This window comes from Dendrobates tinctorius, unplaced genomic scaffold (assembly GCF_039654945.1).
Source record: "Dendrobates tinctorius isolate UK_male_01 unplaced genomic scaffold, ASM3965494v1 ptg000003l, whole genome shotgun sequence".
NCBI lineage: Eukaryota > Metazoa > Chordata > Amphibia > Anura > Dendrobatidae > Dendrobates > Dendrobates tinctorius.
The window spans coordinates 57,502,822-57,522,521 of NW_027361671.1; the positions used below are offsets into that span (position 1 = coordinate 57,502,822).

Sequence of the window (19,700 nt, forward strand, 5' to 3'; positions counted from 1 at the left end):
TACAGACCAAATTTGTATTTCTAAGATATATACTATAATATTTTGTGCTAATGTAAAAAAAAAAAAAAGTATATATATAATATATGTACAGCGGGGGAAATAAGTATTGAACACATCACCAAATTAATAAATAAATATGTTTCTAAAGGTGCTAGTTACATGAAATTCTCACCAAATGTTGATAACTCATTCAATCCACGCAGGCAAATAAATCAAACCACAAATGACCATAAAATACGTTATTTTTAATAATGAGAGATGACACAATGAAAAAGTATTGTACACACTTATTGAAATTTACAAACACGTTTGTTGGTGTTGACAGCTTCAAGATGCTTCCTGGATGGAGAAACTAGTTGCATACATTGCTCAGGTGTAATTTTGGCCCATTCGTCCACACAAACACTTTTCACATCCTGAAGGTTTGGTGGGCTCCTTCTAAGAACTCTGAACTTTAATTACTTCCATAAATGTTATATTGAATTCAAGTCAGGTGATTAGTTGAACCATTCTAGCAGATTTTATTTTCTTTCTCTTAAACCAATTGAGAGTTTCCTTGCTGTATGTTTGGGATCACTGTCTTCCTGAAATGTCCACCCTCATTTCATCATCCTGGTAAATGGCAGCAAATTTTTATCAGTAATGTTTCATACAATTGTCCCTTCATCCTTCATTCAATGACATGAAGTTTGCCAGTGCCGTATGCTAAAAAACAGCCCCATACCATAATGTTCCAACTTCCAAGCTTCACTATTGGTTTGGTATTTTAACATGGTGTGTATTATGGCATCCAAAAAGTTTTATTTTGGTCTAATCTGACCCGACTATATTCTCCCAGTATTTCACAGCCTTATCTAAATGTTGTTGATCAACCTTAAACACGTTTGAACATGCTTTTTGTGCAGCAGTGGAGTCTTGCGTTGCGAGCATGCATGCGGGCTATAGAGGTTGAGTGCATTACTTGTAGTTTTCTTTGAGACAGTTGTACCTGCTGACAGTCTTTCTGTGGCTCTGCACAGGTGGTCATTGGCTCTTGGGTAACTGTTTTGATATTTCTTTTCACTGCTCTGTCTGAAATCGTGCATGGAGGACTTGGTTATGGCCAGTTTATGGTAAATGATATTCTTCCCACTTCTGAATTATTGCCCCAATGTTGCTCACTGGAGCCTTCAGTAGTTTAGAAATTCTTCTGTCAATTCCATCTGTACGTTTTGCAACAATAAGATTACAAAGGTCTTGAGACAGCTTACTGTTGTGAGATGTTTCTTGTGTGGCACCTTGGTAATGAGACACGTTTTTAGAGGCTAGCTGATGTTTTTTTTAACTGACAAGATTGCTTTCTAATGTCTTATAGATTTCATTTGGTGTAATGACTTTCCGTGGCTTTTTGGGCCTTTCTTCATGCGTGCAATACTTTTTTCCTGTTATTTCTCATTATAACGCACAATTTAATTTAGTGCCATATCATCCCTTCCAGGACTCCTTTTTCCTCCTCATGCTGAAGATAGATATAAATGATATTGGATCTCTGTTTCAGGTAATCATCTTCTTGCAAAATAAATTTTGAGCCAATCCGCTTTCTCACTTATGATATTTCACGATGGATAACTATTTGACTGTATTTCTCAGTATTGAGGACAACATTATTCCTGACCAAATTCCGAACTCCCTTTGCTGGAATCTAGCCTCAATCTTGCAAGGAACCTCCAGTATACTTCCATGAAGGCACCTTCTGGACAGATTTCTCCGAACAGTAGATGGTTGTAGCTGGATCCCACTGGTTGCTGCTTGTTCTGAGCTGATGGCACTGATGGACATCTTTCCATTTTGAAGGGATGTAAGCATGATGTCTCTCATCTGCTGCACCAAGTTTTCTTAACCAACCACGGCGTCTACAGACCTCATGATTGCCCATTTCTTTGTGTCCTCACTACTGATAGGTACAGACAGATACTTATTCATCATTTAATACCATCAGGAAGGCATTTGATTTTGTACAATAAAATTTGTTTCGTACTCTGATTCTTACAAACGGTTGATTTGAACATTTATACTGGCTCATTTGCATTGACCATTTAGGAAAATCAGATGAAAAAAGCATTTGTGTAATAATTTTGAATGCAGTGAAAATTAAGACATGAAGGACAGTTACTATGGAAAATTGCCAGAATCTTAAAGGGATCCTCAAGTGCAGTTATGAAAACCATCAATTGCTAAGATGATATTGGCTCTCTTGAATATGGCCCCAGGAAATGCAGACCAATAATTATCTCTACTGCAGAGGATAAGCTGATCACGGTTACCAGCCTTGGAAAATGCAAATTGGTAGCACTTTACATTACAGTTTTCTTAGATGATGCACAGACATCAAGTAAGAATCAAAACTCAATATTAGCAGTCCCAAAGAGACTGCGAGAATCAGATCTTTATGGTCAAATTGCTGTCTGTGAGATACAGAAAAGGTGAGAAAGATGGTTTCAAAATGTTTGGGGTTAACTGTGAAGCACGGAAGGAATGGTGTAATGATGTGTGGTTGCTATGATGGTGACACTGTTGATTTATTCCATTCACTCCTATCTATCCTGCAATGACATGCCATAGCATCTGATTTGCCTTTAGTGGGGCCATCATTTGTGTGGTAACACGACAATAACCCAAAACAACCTTCCGTATGTCATGATTCCTCTTATTGGTGTGTTGTCACGTAGTGAGTGACAGTTCATCCATCCAATCTAGGACTGGGGCATGCTGAATTGTCAGAATGGTGATAGACAGCTCAGCTGTACAGTCGTAGGCTGGGCCGTGCTGAGCTGTCGGTGTTATGAGTGATGGTACAGCCGCCCAATTAGGGATGGAACATGCAGGGTTTCTGTTATGTGTCTCATGTTCTGAGTGACTACCTGGCTATTTAGCTGGCTCTCTGCCTCCAATTACTGACAGTGGTAGCTTAGCTGAAGTGGTGTGTGTTTGCTCTGTATTCTGATCTTTATTGCCCGACTTTAGATTGGTCTTTCACTATCCATTTACCTAGCCCCTTTTGCCTTTATCTGCTACCTTCCTAGAATTCTGATCTTGGTCCATGACCTTACTACGACTCTGACTTTACCCTTAGTTTACGATAAGCTCTCTTGGTATCTGACCCAAGACCTCTTAACTACCATGCCTCATGGCTTGTCTGTGAGTAGTGAATAGCGTCAAACAGGGTATGTGAACATTATGGGACCACAAAGGAGGGGGATGGAGCTCTGCATCAGATATCATGGCCTCCACAATTGCCTGACCTCAACTCAATAGAGATGGTTTGAGTTGAGTTGTACTGCAGAGTGAAGGTAAAGCAGACAAGTGCTCAGCACCACTTTCAGGTCTTTTGGAAAGTCATTGGAAAGTCATTCTAAGTGACTACCGGATGAAGCGGCTTAAGAGAAGGCTAGTGTAAAGCTTTCCTTAGATGTGGGGAGTCGATATTGAAACGCATTCTGGTTGGTTTCACACGTATTTCTTTAACTGGTACCAGAAAGAAAGTTGTTCTTGCAGAATGTAAAACGATAGATGTTACAATATATAACCAACTTGTTCTTTCCATACCTAGAAGACCTCGTGATGCTCTTAAAAATCATGTAGATCGGAGATCCGACCCAGCAGGACGTGCTACACAGAGCTCCTTATCTGACTGAGGCAATCCAGGCCATCTAGCCTCAAAAAGAAGAAAAAAAGGGCTCCAGGGGCGAGGAACGGCGTTCAGCCTAGATATAGACCTCATCAAGGCCATATAGACCTGACTGGAACAGTGGAAACCCCCGCTGCCAGGGGATAACACCAGACCAGCAGGGAAGCATGGGGCCTGGTGGGGCCTGCACCTCTCACCTGCAGGCAGACTCCCACGGTGACAGGAGGACTATTAGAGGAGCAGTGTTGGACTGGGACAGGAGAGCTGACCTGGGGAGGCTGGAGCTGCAGAAGCAGAGACACCGCTGTGAGCAGCCAGACACTTTCCCCCTCCCCCACTGTGACAGGCAGATTAACAGAGAAGCAGCGTCAGGCTGGAAAGAAGGCAGCTGGAGTGGGGGCGGCCTGGACTTCAGGAGGAGAGACAGCCGAGGTGAGCAGTCGGACGCTTCCCCCCTCCCCTGGTGGTGACAGGAGGATTATCAGTGCACGAGGTGGCAGGCAGACCAGTGTTCATACAGATTTCCAAGGGAGAGGGAGCCGTGCACAGGGAGGCTGGTGGGGCAGACACCAAAAGGAGCTTCTGCAGAACAGACTGGTGACACACTAGTGGACACTTGCTTCCCCATATAAAGGCTCTTGAGGCAACAATAAGTGTAATTACAGTTGTCTGAGAAAATCTAGAGCACACGGACTATATATGCATAGGCTGTTCAACAGGCACAGTGAGAGATATTTCTCAGCTGCCGCCTCACATTACACTGACAGGGGCTCCATCTACCATTACCCTTATTAACTCTTTTTCCTTTTTTGTGCCACAATATCTTCTGCTGGTTTGATATGCTGGGCCCCCCACCCCCTCACTCCTAAAATTTTTAAGGGGTACACAGTTCATTGAGTCTGCAACAGAGCCACAATAGAGACGTATTGTGCCTTACAAGATCTACCCCATATCCTGCTAAAATCCAACACGGATGGACTGGCAATATCTTCTGTCGCTTTGATTTTCTGGCTCGCCCGTCCCCACATTTCTGAAATATTAAAGGGGGATTACTACAGAGCTGCATTAGAGACATACTATGTCCTATAAAGTTTACCCCATATCTTACTAAAATCCAACTCGGAGGGCATGGACGTTCCTGGTGGACTATGATAATGGAACACTAGGTCTGTCGCCACGGGCAAAAATATGCGCTCTCTCCTATAAGTAATTGTCATGTGATGACTTTCAGAATGCAGGAGGTCTCTGAGCAATGCGCCCCAAAAAATCTACTTCAGAGAATACTCGATCAATCACACAACTATTGTCTCAACGTACAAAACCAACAAGTCACACTATGTCGGCGTCAAAATCCGCTTCACTGGGCTCCAAGAGCTCCCCTCAAAGATCACAGCAACCTGATCTGGCCACCTCAACAAACATGATCCCAATGACAATGGAGAATCTCCTGGCCACCATTCAGAAAACATTCAGAGCTGAGTTATCATCTGCTGTGGATAATTTCACGCAACAAATTCAAGACATTGCCCGAAGGACCAATGATTTGGAGAAAAGAATGGATGACGCTGCTGATGCCACTGAACATAATAGTGAACAACTACAAGAACAAGATGCTAGACTCGAGTTTCTGGAGCTTAAGTGTGAAGACTTGGGGAACCGCTCGCGCCGAGGTAACATCAGAGTTATAGGACTTCCAGAAAGTAATTCCAACCTAATGGAAGTTGCCCCGAACCTCTTCCGCACCCTTTTACCTCAGGCAGACCCTAATTCTTTAAAAATAACCAGAACCCACAGGGCCCTGGGAGGTCCCAAACCTGACGCCTCTCCAAGAGATGTTGTCCTCAAAATGCATCATGAAGAATCCAGAGACCTGATATTATCCGCTGCTCGCAGACTGACCAAATTACCAGGCGTTCCGGACGCTGTTTCCTTGTTCCCTGACATCTGCCCGGCGACTCTGAGGAGAAAGGCCATGAAAGACGTAACAATTGCCTTAATTAAAGCAAATATCAAATACAGGTGGGGATTCCCACATGCTCTAATCTCACATAATAATTCCACCTACTCTCCAAGAAATTGTGAAGAGGGTAGAAAAACACTGGAAAAAGCTGGCATCCCTATCCCAGACTTGGGGGCCTTACTGCAAAGACAGAAGCCTCGCAGAGAATAGATAGAAGTTCGCCGTACTAGACCCAATAAACCGCAGCACAACAGTCTATCTCTTAAGACCGCTGCCGGCGAATGTGCTGGAACACTTTCATCGAACATTCAAAATGCTGAGACATTGTTCTGATAAGTATTACTATTTGATGTGATTCTTGACAATTTACACTTAATATTGTTTTTTCTTTTCCTGTTATCGAGCGCTGTGCCCTTGGAGTAAATATGCCACTCCATTTTGCGCTGCTGCTGCTTCTGGCCCTATTAATAATGGGCTGGCACACTTTAGCCCGCATACTGGTCATTGCTTGTGACCATTTCTCTTTATTGACTACCTGAAACATTTCCCTGATGTGTTATTTCTACAGGAAACTCATTTTTCCAATAAATCGTCCCCCAAATTTTTTCATAAGCTCTACTTCCTCCATAATTCTTTCCCATTTTTGCAGGAGGGTGCGACTATGGACACTAAGGGTAGATACATAATCCCTTGGGGTACGGTACAGGAGAAGCGACTCTGCCTTGTTAATTGTTATGCGCCTCCGACATTACAAATGAAAACGATTAAATCTATTGCAAAGTCTTTTAGGTCCGTCCCCTATGATATTATCATATGGGGAGGCGATTTCAACTTGATTTTAAACCCAACCCTTGATAGCTCTAATGATAGGAGGCCTGATATGTCAAGGAAGGATAAAATTTTACTTGAAAATATCCTCCAAGCCCATCAGTTGGTTGATACGTGGAGAGAATCCCATGGACAGTCTAGAGGTTACACTTATTTTTCTAGGGTTTATCATTCATACTCCAGGATAGACTGGATTCTCACTATCTCGGAGAATATACCATCGCTAATGTATTCCAGACATGTCCCCTTTTCATGTTCTGACCATGATAGTGTAATCTCTGTATTTAAACTGGACGTAGCGAATACACGTCTGTACACATGGAGATTGAATGAATCCTTACTGTCCGATCCTCAGATTCGACTATTGGTCGAACAGGAGCTCAATTCCTTTTTCCTCTCTAATATCACCCCTGACACTTCTATGGGTAATGTGTGGATGGCTCATAAAAAATACATCACTGGTGTGTTAATTAGGATAGCATCCCAAAAAAAGAGAGATCGTCTCCAGGAGCAATTGACTCTTGAGAATGAACTCTATAAATTAGAAACTGCCAACCAGTTGCTTCCCTCACTATACTTAACTAAGCAAATTTATGATCTAAGGCTGTGTTCACACACAGCGTTTTTTTAGCGGTTTTTACCGCAGTTTTCACTATAAAACCGCTAAAAATAAGCTTCCCACTCATTTCTATGCATTTTGCACTTTTTGTGCACATTGATGCGTTTTTTACCGCAAAAAAAAACGCATCGCGGTAAAAACCGCAGTATGCTAATTAATTTTGCGGATTTTTCCGAGGTTTTGGCTTCTTCCATGCGGTTTGAAACCGCTGCGGAAAAAAACGCATAAAAAATGCATCAAAACCGCGCAAAAACCGCAGCGGAAAAATAGGTGCGGTTTCTGGGAAGGGATTCAGGTTTTTGAGCAGAAATTTTCTGCAACGTGTGCACTTAGCCTAAAACTAAACACTTTGCTAACGACCCGCACAGAGCAATTAGGTGGACGCAAGCGACATTTTATCGGTTCTCTAATAAAATGGATCGAATGCTTGCTCGAAAATTAAAACAGAAAGAACGATTAAACTCCATCTTTTCAATAAAAGACGAACAGTTCCAAACTACTTTTAATCCTAATAAAATCTATAAAACGTTTCAAAATTATTACCAAAAATTATACACTGATAGTGCAAACTTCTCATTGCTCAAGCTGGAGGACTTTTTAACTAATGTACCGCTACCTTCCCTGACCCCGACTTACGCTGCCACATTACACTCTCCTATCTCCAAAGAGGAAATCACATCCACAATAAGCCATCTAAAAGTTGCGAAGGCTCCAGGGCCTGAAGGCTTGACTGCACTATACTATAAAAAATTCTCAAACATCCTGCTTAAACATATTCAAATATATTGCAATAACATGCTAACAGGCCAAACACTGCCGCCGGAATTTTACACAGCACACATCACTGTTATCCCAAAACAAGGAAGAGTCCCGTTACTCACAAAAACTACAGGCCAATATCCCTATTGAACGTGGATCTCAAGATTTTTTCCTCCATAATAGCCAACAGGATTAATAAATGCTTGCCTAGCCTCATTCATAAAGATCAGGTTGGACTCATCCCATCAAGGCAGGCCCCAAGTAATATCCGCAAAAACCCAAACCTTATTCATAACGCCAACAAACGTAAAACCCCCTTAGCTATACTTGCTTTAGATATAGAAAAAGCTTTTGATACCGTTTCATGGTCATATATGTTTAATATAATGCACAAATTGGGGATATCGCAGCAATTAATAAACTCACTCAAGCTCCTCTACAATAACCCAGTAGCATATTTAAAATTACCCTCGACTTCTCTGGAACCAATAGTTATTAATAGGGGAACTAGGCAGGGTTGCCCCTTGTCTCCAGCTCTATTTGCTATGGTAATGGAACCATTGGCGCAAAAGATTCGCCTACACCCGGATATCATAGGCCAAACAATATGTAAACAGGAATATAAGGTCAGTCTGTTTGCCGACGACCTTCTTTTGACTCTGACGAACCCTCATGTGTCCCTGCCTAACCTTATAAATACACTTAAACACTTTGAGGAAATTTCTGGTTTGAAGGTCAACGTTGATAAATCAGAAGTCATGTTCCTTAATACCTCTCCTACTGAACAAACCTCAATATTAGAGAACTTCCATCTCCGCCATGCGAAACACAATATTACCTACCTAGGAATCAACCTTACACTATCCAAATCCACGTTATTTAAGCATAACTATATCCATCTACTCCAAAAATTAACGCAATCTTTATCAAAGTGGTCCTCCCCGTCTCTCTCCTTGGACCCGTGGAAGCGCTCGAGTAGCGTGAAACGGCCGTAGTCAGCCATTTGACACACTCTCCTTCACATCTCCGACGTGACATGTAATTCAGTGTCAATAAACATTCATCATTATCCCGCAGAGTGCGACCTTTTTCTCTTGGAAACTACATTCGTCTTGTTACGAGGTCAAGCACCCGGGAGTCCTGGATGTGAGCTCTCCGCCTGCTGCCAGCCACGGACCTTAGCACGGTAACATCGGTGCCGTCCGCTTTCTTGCATTGACTTCTTAAGCATAACTATATCCATCTACTCCAAAAATTAACGCAATCTTTATCAAAGTGGTCCTCCCCGTCTCTCTCCTTTTTGGGAAGAGTTCATTCAATTAAAATGGTCACCTTGCCTCAATTCTTATATTTGTTTCGATCTCTACCCATTCCAGTGCCTCCGCTGACCTTCAAAGTGATAAACTCGCACATAACACGTTTTATGTGGAATAATAAAAAGCCCCATATCTCCCAGCAAATTTTTTTCAGACACAAAAGACAGGGAGGAGTCTCTCTGCCAAACTTTACTCTTTATTACAGGGCGGCCCAGATTGCCCAGCTGGCAGGGGTCAATGCAGAACAACACGCCCCCATCTGGCCACAAATAGAAAACTCACAGATAGTACCTTATTCCTTGGAGAGCCTAATCTGGGCCACAGGACCCTTACCGAAGGATCTGGCTTAACATTCACCGTATACTTTTCACTCCCTGCGTCTCTGGAGGGCAAACAGATTCAAATTCGCACTACAATCTCGCCCCTCCCCACTCTTAAATCTGTTTAATAACCCTATGTTTCCGCCAGGAATTACGTCTCGGAATCACATGTGGTGGCAGCAGAATAAATTAACTAGGCTGCAAAATGTATCGACTCACTTTAAACTAATGTCAAAACAAGAGTTTGTTGCAAAATACCAAGTCCCAAGGTCTGAGGCTTTCAGACTGGAACAAATTTTCCACTTTTTGCAAAACCTAACAGTAGGCTCACCAAACATAAAACCTACAACGTACGAGTTAAAATGTTTATATGACCCCCTGGGTAATGGCCTTATATCCCACCTCTATTCTATATTTAATCAACCTAGAGACGGCTCTAAACTGAAATCTATGGAGCAATGGGAAGCAGACCTACAAATCTCCATCACACCACAAAGGTGGTACAGGTGTTACGACAATATAATGAGGGGTAGCAATCAAGTTTCACTTACTGAAACATCCCTTAAACTGTTCCATAGGATTCGCTACGTACCTAGCTTCCTGCACAATATCTACCACTCAGTCCCTGGTAATTGTTTTAGAGGGTGCACGGATAGTGGGGATACTCTCTACATATGGTGGACATGCCCGATTGTAAAGTCTCTCTGGAAAGATGTGGTAAAACTAATTGACAATTTACTGAGTAAGAAATTGCCTCTGTCGCCGTCAGTACTACTGCTGGGAGACAGACCAATCAATGCTAATAATGGGACTTGCCGTCTTATTGACTTTATTGCAATGGCAACGAGAAACCACATAGCTAGCAGATGGAAGACTAGTACGCTATCAATAACGCAGGTGAAGAGAAGGGTTAATTTGATAATGTTATACGAGAAAATAGAAGCCATCAGATCTGATTCGACATTTTTCGAAATATCTGGGACCCCTGGATTCAGGCCCATGGGGGTGACGACCTCTCCAGGATGATATCCTTATCCACATAGCGTGCTGACATGGTAATTGACTCTTTCAGTTATGGTCTCTAAAGCACACTCTCTAGTACCTCACGTCTATTCATCTTTATTATCGACACTCATCATACACTCCCCTCTTTCCCTCCCCATTCTGTTAAGACTAGATTAGTCATGTTATATTTGTTTTTCTACAAATATTTAAAAATTAAGATAACGAAGTCAAGGATAACGTATGACATATTGTGTCTTTTCCTATGTACTTCCCCCTGCGAGGGGATCCTTGTACTCTAATTTGAATGTATTTCATGTTTAATGATGTTTCCTTTTCAATAAAACCGTTTGACCTACATGATTTTTAGTTTCTTCAAAATGCTAAATGTAATTGTTTTTGATGTGGGAATTATTTATTTCTACATCAAATAATTTTGAGTAAAATTGAAGATGTTACAAAGAAAATTATACTAATAACCTTATTTTCATCATGGGAGTTAAAAAATAAAAAAAAAATCTGTAAAACTCAATCTTGTTGAATTTAAAAGAAAAAATACAAGTAAAATCTTGAAGGAGCAGCAGAAATAAAGTCTGAGCAAAAGTTAGCTAGTTTTGACCTTACTGGTCCTCTATTAAGTAAGGAATTGTAATATACAGTGAAAATGTAACATTGCCTTTCTTACAACCTCTACTTTCTCAATTTAAAGGGGTATTATCCATTGAAATATTTTTCCTCCGCTTATCTCCTGAACCATGCCTTCATCTCCTCCACCTATTATACTGCTCATTTATTGACATTTTGTCATGTAGATACATGTATGCCATTTAAAATTTGTTAGATTATTGACCCATCGTGCTAAAGTTTTCCCCCTCATTGCGGACTGGGAAAAATCAAGTCTTCAAGCGATGCAGTGGAATAAAATATGTCTGTGATCTTGAGTTTCCTATATGCCATCGTGTCTGTAAATAAATGTACTGTTGATTTAATAAAAGATAGCACAACTTGTGTCAGGCTTTTTCCATCTAGTGCTGATTTAAAGAGTGAGCTACTAGTGTAATGTGGCTGAGCATCCATAATCCCTTCTGCTCTCCAATATTGCTAACTGCAGGCAGAGGAGAAAGCCACACACGGGTGATAACCTTTGCCACACCAGAGCTCGTTTTTCCAAGCCACAGGGTAAAAAAAAAAAAAACCACAAAAAAAGAAAAATAAAGAGGTAATTTGCATAGATAAAAGTAAGTTAATGAAATTACACATAATGTTTTCCCCTTCTCTCTCCTGAGAATTACTTACAGGCAGCTTTGTGAACCAGCACGGCACAGTGGTATAAATCAAATCCCGCTTGGTGGCTGAAAGTAGTCATTTCTCCCTGCCCACTTAATTATCACTTCTCAGCCCAGACTGTAAGTGTAGCGGTGCCAAGTGGCCTGACATCTTTTTGTGCTTTATTCTCTAAGGTGAAAGTATCAGGAATTCTCAAAGTGACCATAAGCGAGTGCTGCCGCTCCACATCTTAGTACTTGTTTTACGTTCTACAACGGCGAAAGCAAATCATTTTCATTTGCTACAAAAATGTATTTAAATGAGTACACTTCCGCTTCATTTGTAACCGGAAATACAAACATGGACAATATTGTGACAATGGTCACTGAAATAACTTGAAATTAACAAAAGTAATTTTCAATTAAAATTTGCTGAAAATTAGCTAATGAAAATCAGACATTGCTTTTGAATTGTGGTTAAACAGAAGAATACAAAACAAACTACTGAAAATGGCCTCTACAAAAATGATGGTTCCCTTAAATTGATATTTTGTTGCGCAACGTTTTGCTGCAATCACTGCAAACGATTTCTGTAACTCTTTCATTGAGAGTTCTGCACCTGTCTACAGGTTTTTTAGCCGACTTCTCGTGAGCAAACTTCTCCCAGGTGTCTCAGGTGTGAAGGCTCCTTCTCCAGGCTGCAGGTTTCAGCTCCTTCCACACATGTTCAGTAGGTTTTAGATCAGAGCTCGTAGAAGCCACATCCGAATAGTCCTATACTTTGCCCTTGACCATTGTTTTTATTTTTAACAGAAAGGTACCAACAATTTTGTCCATGTGTGCATGTCGCTTTGCGGCAGTCACTTAGGTGCCTGAATGTGGACCTGACACTTTGTTACAATATAAAGTGCATACCTTTGAGGTTGGTCTACTTACTTTGATAACCCTTTCAAGAATGACTGTACATTTATTACTCTAAAATGTGCATTTCAACTCAAGAGAAGGCTTATGATTATGTATATTTAATCTCTTCCCACCTAGCATGACTGACAACTGCAGCTTGTACTGAACAGTGTGAGATTTCTTCTGCAGCAGGGAGGAGGGACACTGATAACTAAAGCTAAATGCAATTATCTTGTAATATAATACAATATAAATACACAGAATAAACATATGAAATACTGAAAAACCTTATGAATTGATAACCAATTAATTAGGTGATAAGCTGCAGTTCTTGACAGCAGCCACTACACAAGTAAATGTGAGCTCAACCTAAGAAAATAGCTGCAATTCAGTAAATGATCTACAGCCTTTTATCAGTTTATATCATATTAATATCTCTTACATTTTTATGACTGCACAGCATCACTTATAAATTGCTGAGCTCCTTTAAATATTGACTATCAGGAATCTTCTGGATGGTAAAAATGGTATATGCTAACAGCGTGTTTAACACCAAGATCAATAACATCTATGTTTGCAGCCATTTAGCATTCAGGTACCATGCAGAGAACGCAGTAGGACTCAGTGGGAAACTAACTGAATGTTAAGCACAACTGTGCATCTGACCTAATGCAGCATTGTAACGCTGATATGATGCCATTTCCTCCATTTCTCTAGTGGGACTCGGAACCTAGGATCCAGAACTTTGGCCAGCCTTCTTTTGTTCAAAGTTAGGCTCTAATTTACTTTTACACAAAGAGTAAGCAATATCATTAAGCATTGACAAAGTGTAATTAATTTAAGTCATGCAATTATGGTAGTGCAATGTAGTAAGAATAATCCAGAAGTAAAGTAGTTGCATCTGAAACAGTAAATTTATGAGAGTATAGCAAAATCACGTTTATGGAGAATTATTTTTAAGTTTGCAACATAATTAATATTACCATACTAGGTTACTGTAGAAAATTGGCTTGTGGTGGTCCTTCATCCACACATTGATTGACCTAGCTGTGTGGCATGGCGCATTGTCCTGCTGGAAAAAACAGTCCTCAAAGTTGGGGAACATTGCCTGAGCAGAAGGAATCAACTGATTTTCCAGGATAACCTTGTATGCGGCTTGATTCATACATCCTTTGCAAAGTTTAACCTGCCCAATTCCAGCCTGGCTGCTGAAGCATCCCCCGATCCTCCACCAAATTTCACAATGGGTGCAAGACGCTGTGGCTTGTACGCCTCCAGGTCTCCGTCTAACCATTAGATGACCAGGTGTTGGGCAAAGCTGAAAATTAGACTCATCAGAGAATATTACCAGTCCTCTATGGTCCAATCCTTACAGTTAGGTCCATATATATTTGGACAGAGACAATATTTTTCTTATTTTGGTTCTAGACATTACCACAATGAATTTTAAACAAAACAATTCAGATGCAGTTGAAGTTCAGACTTTCAGCTTTCATATGAGGGTATCCACATCAAAATTGGATGAAGGGTTTAGGAGTTTCAGCTCCTTAACATGTGCCACCCTGTTTTTAAAGAGACCAAAAGTAATTGGACAATTGACTCCACGGCTATTTCATGGACAGGTGTGGGCAATCCCTTCGTTATGTTATTCTCAGTTAAGCAGATAAAAGGCCTGGAGTTGATTTGAGGTGTGATGCTTGCATTTAGAAGGTTTTGCTGTGAAGGAAACATGCGGTCAAAGGAGCTTTCCATGTAGGTGAAACAAGCCATCCTTAAGCTGCAAAAACAGAAAAAACCCATCCGAGAAATTGCTACAACATTAGGAGTAGCAAAATCTACAGTTTGGTACATCCTGAGAAAGAAAGCACTGGTGAACACATCAATGCAAAAAGACCTGGGCACCCATGGAAGACACCAGTGGTGGATGATCGCAGAATAGTCTCCATCGTGAAGAGAAACACCTTCACAACAGCCAACCAAGTGAACAACACTCTCCAGGAGGTAGGCATATCAATATCCAAATCTGCCATAAAGAGAAGACTGCATGAAAGTGAATACAGAGGGTTCACTGCACGGTGCAAGCCTCTCATAAGCATCAAGAATAAAAAGGCTAGACTGGACTTCGCTAAAAAAAATCTAGAAAAGCCGGCACAGTTCTGGAAGAACATTCTTTGGACAGATGAAACCAAGATCAACCTCTACCAGAATGATGGAAAGAGAAAAGTATGGGGAAGGCATGGTACAGCTCATGATCCAAAGCATACCACATCATCTGTAAAACACGGCGGAGGCAGTGTGATGACTTGGGCATGCATGGCTGCCAGTGGCACTGGATCACTATTGTTAGGTATTCAGAGCCATACTGTGTGCTCAGATCCAGCCAAATGCAGCCAAACTGATTGGTCGTCGTTTCATACTACAGATGGACAATGACCCAAAAAATAAAGCCAAAGCAACCCAGGAGTTTATTAAAGCAAAGAAGTGGAATATTCTTGAATGGCCAAGTCAGTCTCTTGATCTCAACCCAATTGAGCATGCATTTCACTTGTTAAAGGCTAAACTTCAGACAGAAAGGCCCACAAGCAAACAGTAACTGAAAACCACCGCAGTGAAGGCCTGGCAGAGCATCAAAAAGGAGGAAACACAGCGTCTGGTGATGTCCATGAGTTCAAGACTTCAGGCAGTCATTGCCAACAAAGGGTTTTCAACCAAGTACTAGAAATGAACATTTTATTTACAATTATTTAACCCCTTCATGACCAAGCCTATTTTGACCTTAATGACCAGGCCATTTTTTTGCAATTCTGACCAGTGTCTCTTTATGAGGTAATAACTCAGGAACGCTTCAACAGATCCTAGAGATTCTGAGACTGTTTTTTCGTGACATATTGGGCTTCATGTTAGTGATAAATTTAGGTCAATAATTTTTGCGTTTATTTGTGAAAAAATCAGAAATTTGGCGAAAAATTAGCAATTTTCAAATTTTGAATTTTTATTCTGTTAAACCAGAGAGTTATGGGACACAAAATAGTTACTAAATAACATTTACCACATGTCTACTTTACATCAGCACAATTTTGGAAACAAAATATTTTTTTGTTAGGAAGATATAAGGGTTAAAAGTTGACCAGCGATTTCTCATTTTCACAACAAAATTTACAAAACCATTTTTTTTAGGGACCACCTCACATTTGAAGTCACATTTAGGGGCCTATATGGCAGAAAATACCCAAAAGTGACACCATTCTAAAAACTGCACCCCTCAAGCTACTCAAAACTACATTCAAGAAGTTTATTAACCCTTCAGGTGTTTCACAGGAACTAAAGCAACGTGGAAAGAAAAAATGGACATTTTAATTTTTCCAACAAAAATTTTCTTTTAGCACCATTTTTTCATTTTCACATGGGCAACAGGATAAAATGGATCCTAAAATTTGTTGGGCAATTTCTCCTGAGTGCACTGATACCTCATATGTGGTCATAAACCACTGTTTGGGCGCACGGCAGGGCTCAGAAGGGAAGGAGCGCCATTTGACTTTTTGAATGGAAAATATGCTGGAATATTTAGCGGTTGCCATGTCACGTTTGGAGAGCCCCTGTGTGCCTAAACATTGGAGCTCCCCCACAAGTGACCCAATTTTGGGAACTAGAACCCCCAAGGAACTTATCTAGATGCATAATGATCACTTTGAACCCCCAGATGCTTCACAAATTGATCTGTAAAAAAAAAAAAGTACTTTTTCACAAAAATTTTCTTTTAGCCTCAGTTTTTTTTATTTTCACATGGGCAACAGGATAAAATGGATCCTAAAATTTGTTGAGCAACTTCTCCTGAGTTCACCGATACCTCATACAGTGGGGCAAAAAAGTATTTAGTCAGTCAGCAATAGTGCAAGTTCCACCACTTAAAAAGATGAGAGGCGTCTGTAATTTACATCATAGGTAGACCTCAACTATGGGAGACAAACTGAGAAAAAAAAATCCAGAAAATCACATTGTCTTTTTTTCATTTTATTTGCATATTATGGTGGAAAATAAGTATTTGGTCAGAAACAAGCAATCAAGATTTCTGGCTCTCACAGACCTGTAACTTCTTCTTTAAGAGTCTCCTCTTTCCTCCACTCATTACCTGTAGTAATGGCACCTGTTTAAACTTGTTATCAGTATAAAAAGACACCTGTGCACACCCTCAAACAGTCTGACTCCACACTCCACTATGGTGAAGACCAAAGAGCTGTCAAAGGACACCAGAAACAAAATTGTAGCCCTGCACCAGGCTGGGAAGACTGAATCTGCAATAGCCAACCAGCTTGGAGTGAAGAAATCAACTGTGGGAGCAATAATTAGAAAGTGGAAGACATACAAGACCACTGATAATCTCCCTCGATCTGGTGCTCCACGCAAAATCCCACCCCGTGGGGTCAGAATGATCACAAGAACGGTGAGCAAAAATCCCAGAACCACGCGGGGGGACCTAGTGAATGAACTGCAGAGAGCTGGGACCAATGTAACAAGGCCTACCATAAGTAACACACTACGCCACCATGGACTCAGATCCTGCAGTGCCAGACGTGTCCCACTGCTTAAGCCTGTACATGTCCGGGCCCGTCTGAAGTTTGCTAGAGAGCATTTGGATGATCCAGAGGAGTTTTGGGAGAATGTCCTATGGTCTGATGAAACCAAACTGGAACTGTTTGGTAGAAACACAACTTGTCGTGTTTGGAGGAAAAAGAATACTGAGTTGCATCCATCAAACACCATACCTACTGTAAAGCATGGTGGTGGAAACATCATGCTTTGGGGCTGTTTCTCTGCAAAGGGGCCAGGACGACTGATCCGGGTACATGAAAGAATGAATGGGGCCATGTATCGTGAGATTTTGAGTGCAAACCTCCTTCCATCAGCAAGGGCATTGATGATGAAACGTGGCTGGGTCTTTCAACATGACAATGATCCAAAGCACACCGCCAGGGCAACAAAGGAGTGGCTTCGTAAGAAGCATTTCAAGGTCCTGGAGTGGCCTAGCCAGTCTCCAGATCTCAACCCTGTAGAAAACCTTTGGAGGGAGTTGAAAGTCCGTGTTGCCAAGCGAAAAGCCAAAAACATCACTGCTCTAGAGGAGATCTGCATGGAGGAATGGGCCAACATACCAACAACAGTGTGTGGCAACCTTGTGAAGACTTACAGAAAACGTTTGACCTCTGTCATTGCCAACAAAGGATATATCACAAAGTATTGAGATGAAATTTTGTTTCTGACCAAATACTTATTTTCCACCATAATATGCAAATAAAATGAAAAAAAAAACAGACAATGTGATTTTCTGGATTTTTTTTTCTCAGTTTGTCTCCCATAGTTGAGGTCTACCTATGATGTAAATTACAGACGCCTCTCATCTTTTTAAGTGATGGAACTTGCACTATTGCTGACTGACTAAATACTTTTTTGCCCCACTGTATGTGGTCATAAATCACTGTTTGGGCGCACGGCAGGGTCCGGAAGGGAAGGAGCACCATTTGACTTTTTGAATGGAAAATTGGCTCTAGTCGTTATCGGACACCATGTTGCGTTTGGCGAGCCCCTGTGCACCTAAACATTGGAGCTCCCCCACAAGTGACCCCATTTTGGATCTAGACCCCTTATGGAACTTATCTAGATGTGTAGTGAGCACTTTGAACCCCCAAGTGCTTCACAAAACTTTATAACACAGAGCAGTGAAAATAAAAAATATTTTTTTTTCCTCAAAAATGATTTTTTTAGCACGCTATTTTTAATTTTCACAAGGCAAACAGGAGAAATTGGACCACAAAAGTTGTTGTCCAGTTTGTCCTGAGTACGCTGGTACCCCATATGTGGGGGGGAACCACTGTTTGGGCACACGGCAGGGCTCAGAAGGGAAGGAGTGCCATTTGACTTTTTGAAATGCAAATTACTTCTAATCGTTAGCGGACACCATGTTGTGTTTGGAGAGCCCCTGTGTGCCTAAACATTGGAGCTCCCCCACAAATGACCCCATTTTGGAAACTAGACCCCCTAAGGAACTTACCTAGTTGCATAGTGAGCACTTTGAACCCCCAAGTGCTTCACAAAAGTTTATAACGCAGAGCCATGAAAATAAAAAAAAATTTTCTTTCCTCAAAAAATTATTTTTAATGCGCAATTTTTTATTTTCACAAGGGTACCAGGATAAATTGGACCCCAAAAGTTGTTGTCCAGTTTCTCCTGAGTACGCTGGTACCCCATATGTGGGGGGACCACTGTTTGGGTACACGTCAGGGCTCGGAATGGAAGTAGTGACGTTTTGAAATGCTGAACCCCCCCACAAGTGACCCCATTTTGGAAACTAGACCCCCCAAGGAACTTATCTAGAAGTGTGGTGAGCACCTTGAACCCCCAAGTGCTTCACAGAAGTTTATAACGCAGAGCCGTGAAAATAAAAAATTATTTTTTTTCCTCAAAAAAATTATTTTTAGCCAGCAATTTTTTATTTTCACAAGGGTGGCATAATAAATTGGACCCCAAAAGTTGTCCAGTTTGTCCTGAGTACGCTGATACCCCATGTGTGGGGGGGAACCATTGTTTGGGCACACGTAAGGGCTCAGAATTGAAGTATTGACGTTTTGAAATGCAGACTTTGATGAAATGGTCTGCGGTCGTCGTTACGTTTGCAGAGCCCCTGATGTGCCTAAACAATAGAAACCCCCCACAAGTGACCCCATTTTGGAAATTAGACCCCCCAAGGAACTTATCTAGATGCCTGGTGAACACTTTGAACCCCCAAGTGCTTCACAGAAGTTTCTAACACAGAGATGTGAAAATAAAAATTTTCCCAAGGGTAACAGGAGAAATTAGACCCCCAAAGTTGTTGTGCAATTTTTCCTGAGTACGCTGATACCCCTTATGTTGGGGTAAACTACTGTTTGGGCACACATCGGGGCTTGGAAGGGAGGGAGCACCATTTGACTTTTTGAACGCAAAATTGGCTGGAATCAATGGTTGCACCATGTCGCGTTTGGAGACCCCCTGATGTGCCTAAACAGTGGAAACCCCTCAATTCTAAC

General features: G+C 41.2%; 1 protein-coding gene across 2 annotated transcripts in view; it reads left to right on the forward strand.

Annotated features, from left to right (window-relative positions):
• COMMD10 (COMM domain containing 10) overlaps window positions 1–19,700 on the forward strand; it is a 520,550-nt gene that overhangs the window by 441,777 nt on the left and 59,073 nt on the right. The window contains exon 6 of one of the 2 annotated variants that reach the window (XM_073553629.1): window positions 1,478–1,537. The exons of the other annotated variant lie outside the window; for it this stretch is intronic. Coding sequence (XP_073409730.1) covers window positions 1,478–1,537 — 60 coding nt within the window. The remainder of the gene's footprint in view (window positions 1–1,477; window positions 1,538–19,700) is intronic. 2 annotated transcript variants of the gene reach the window in all.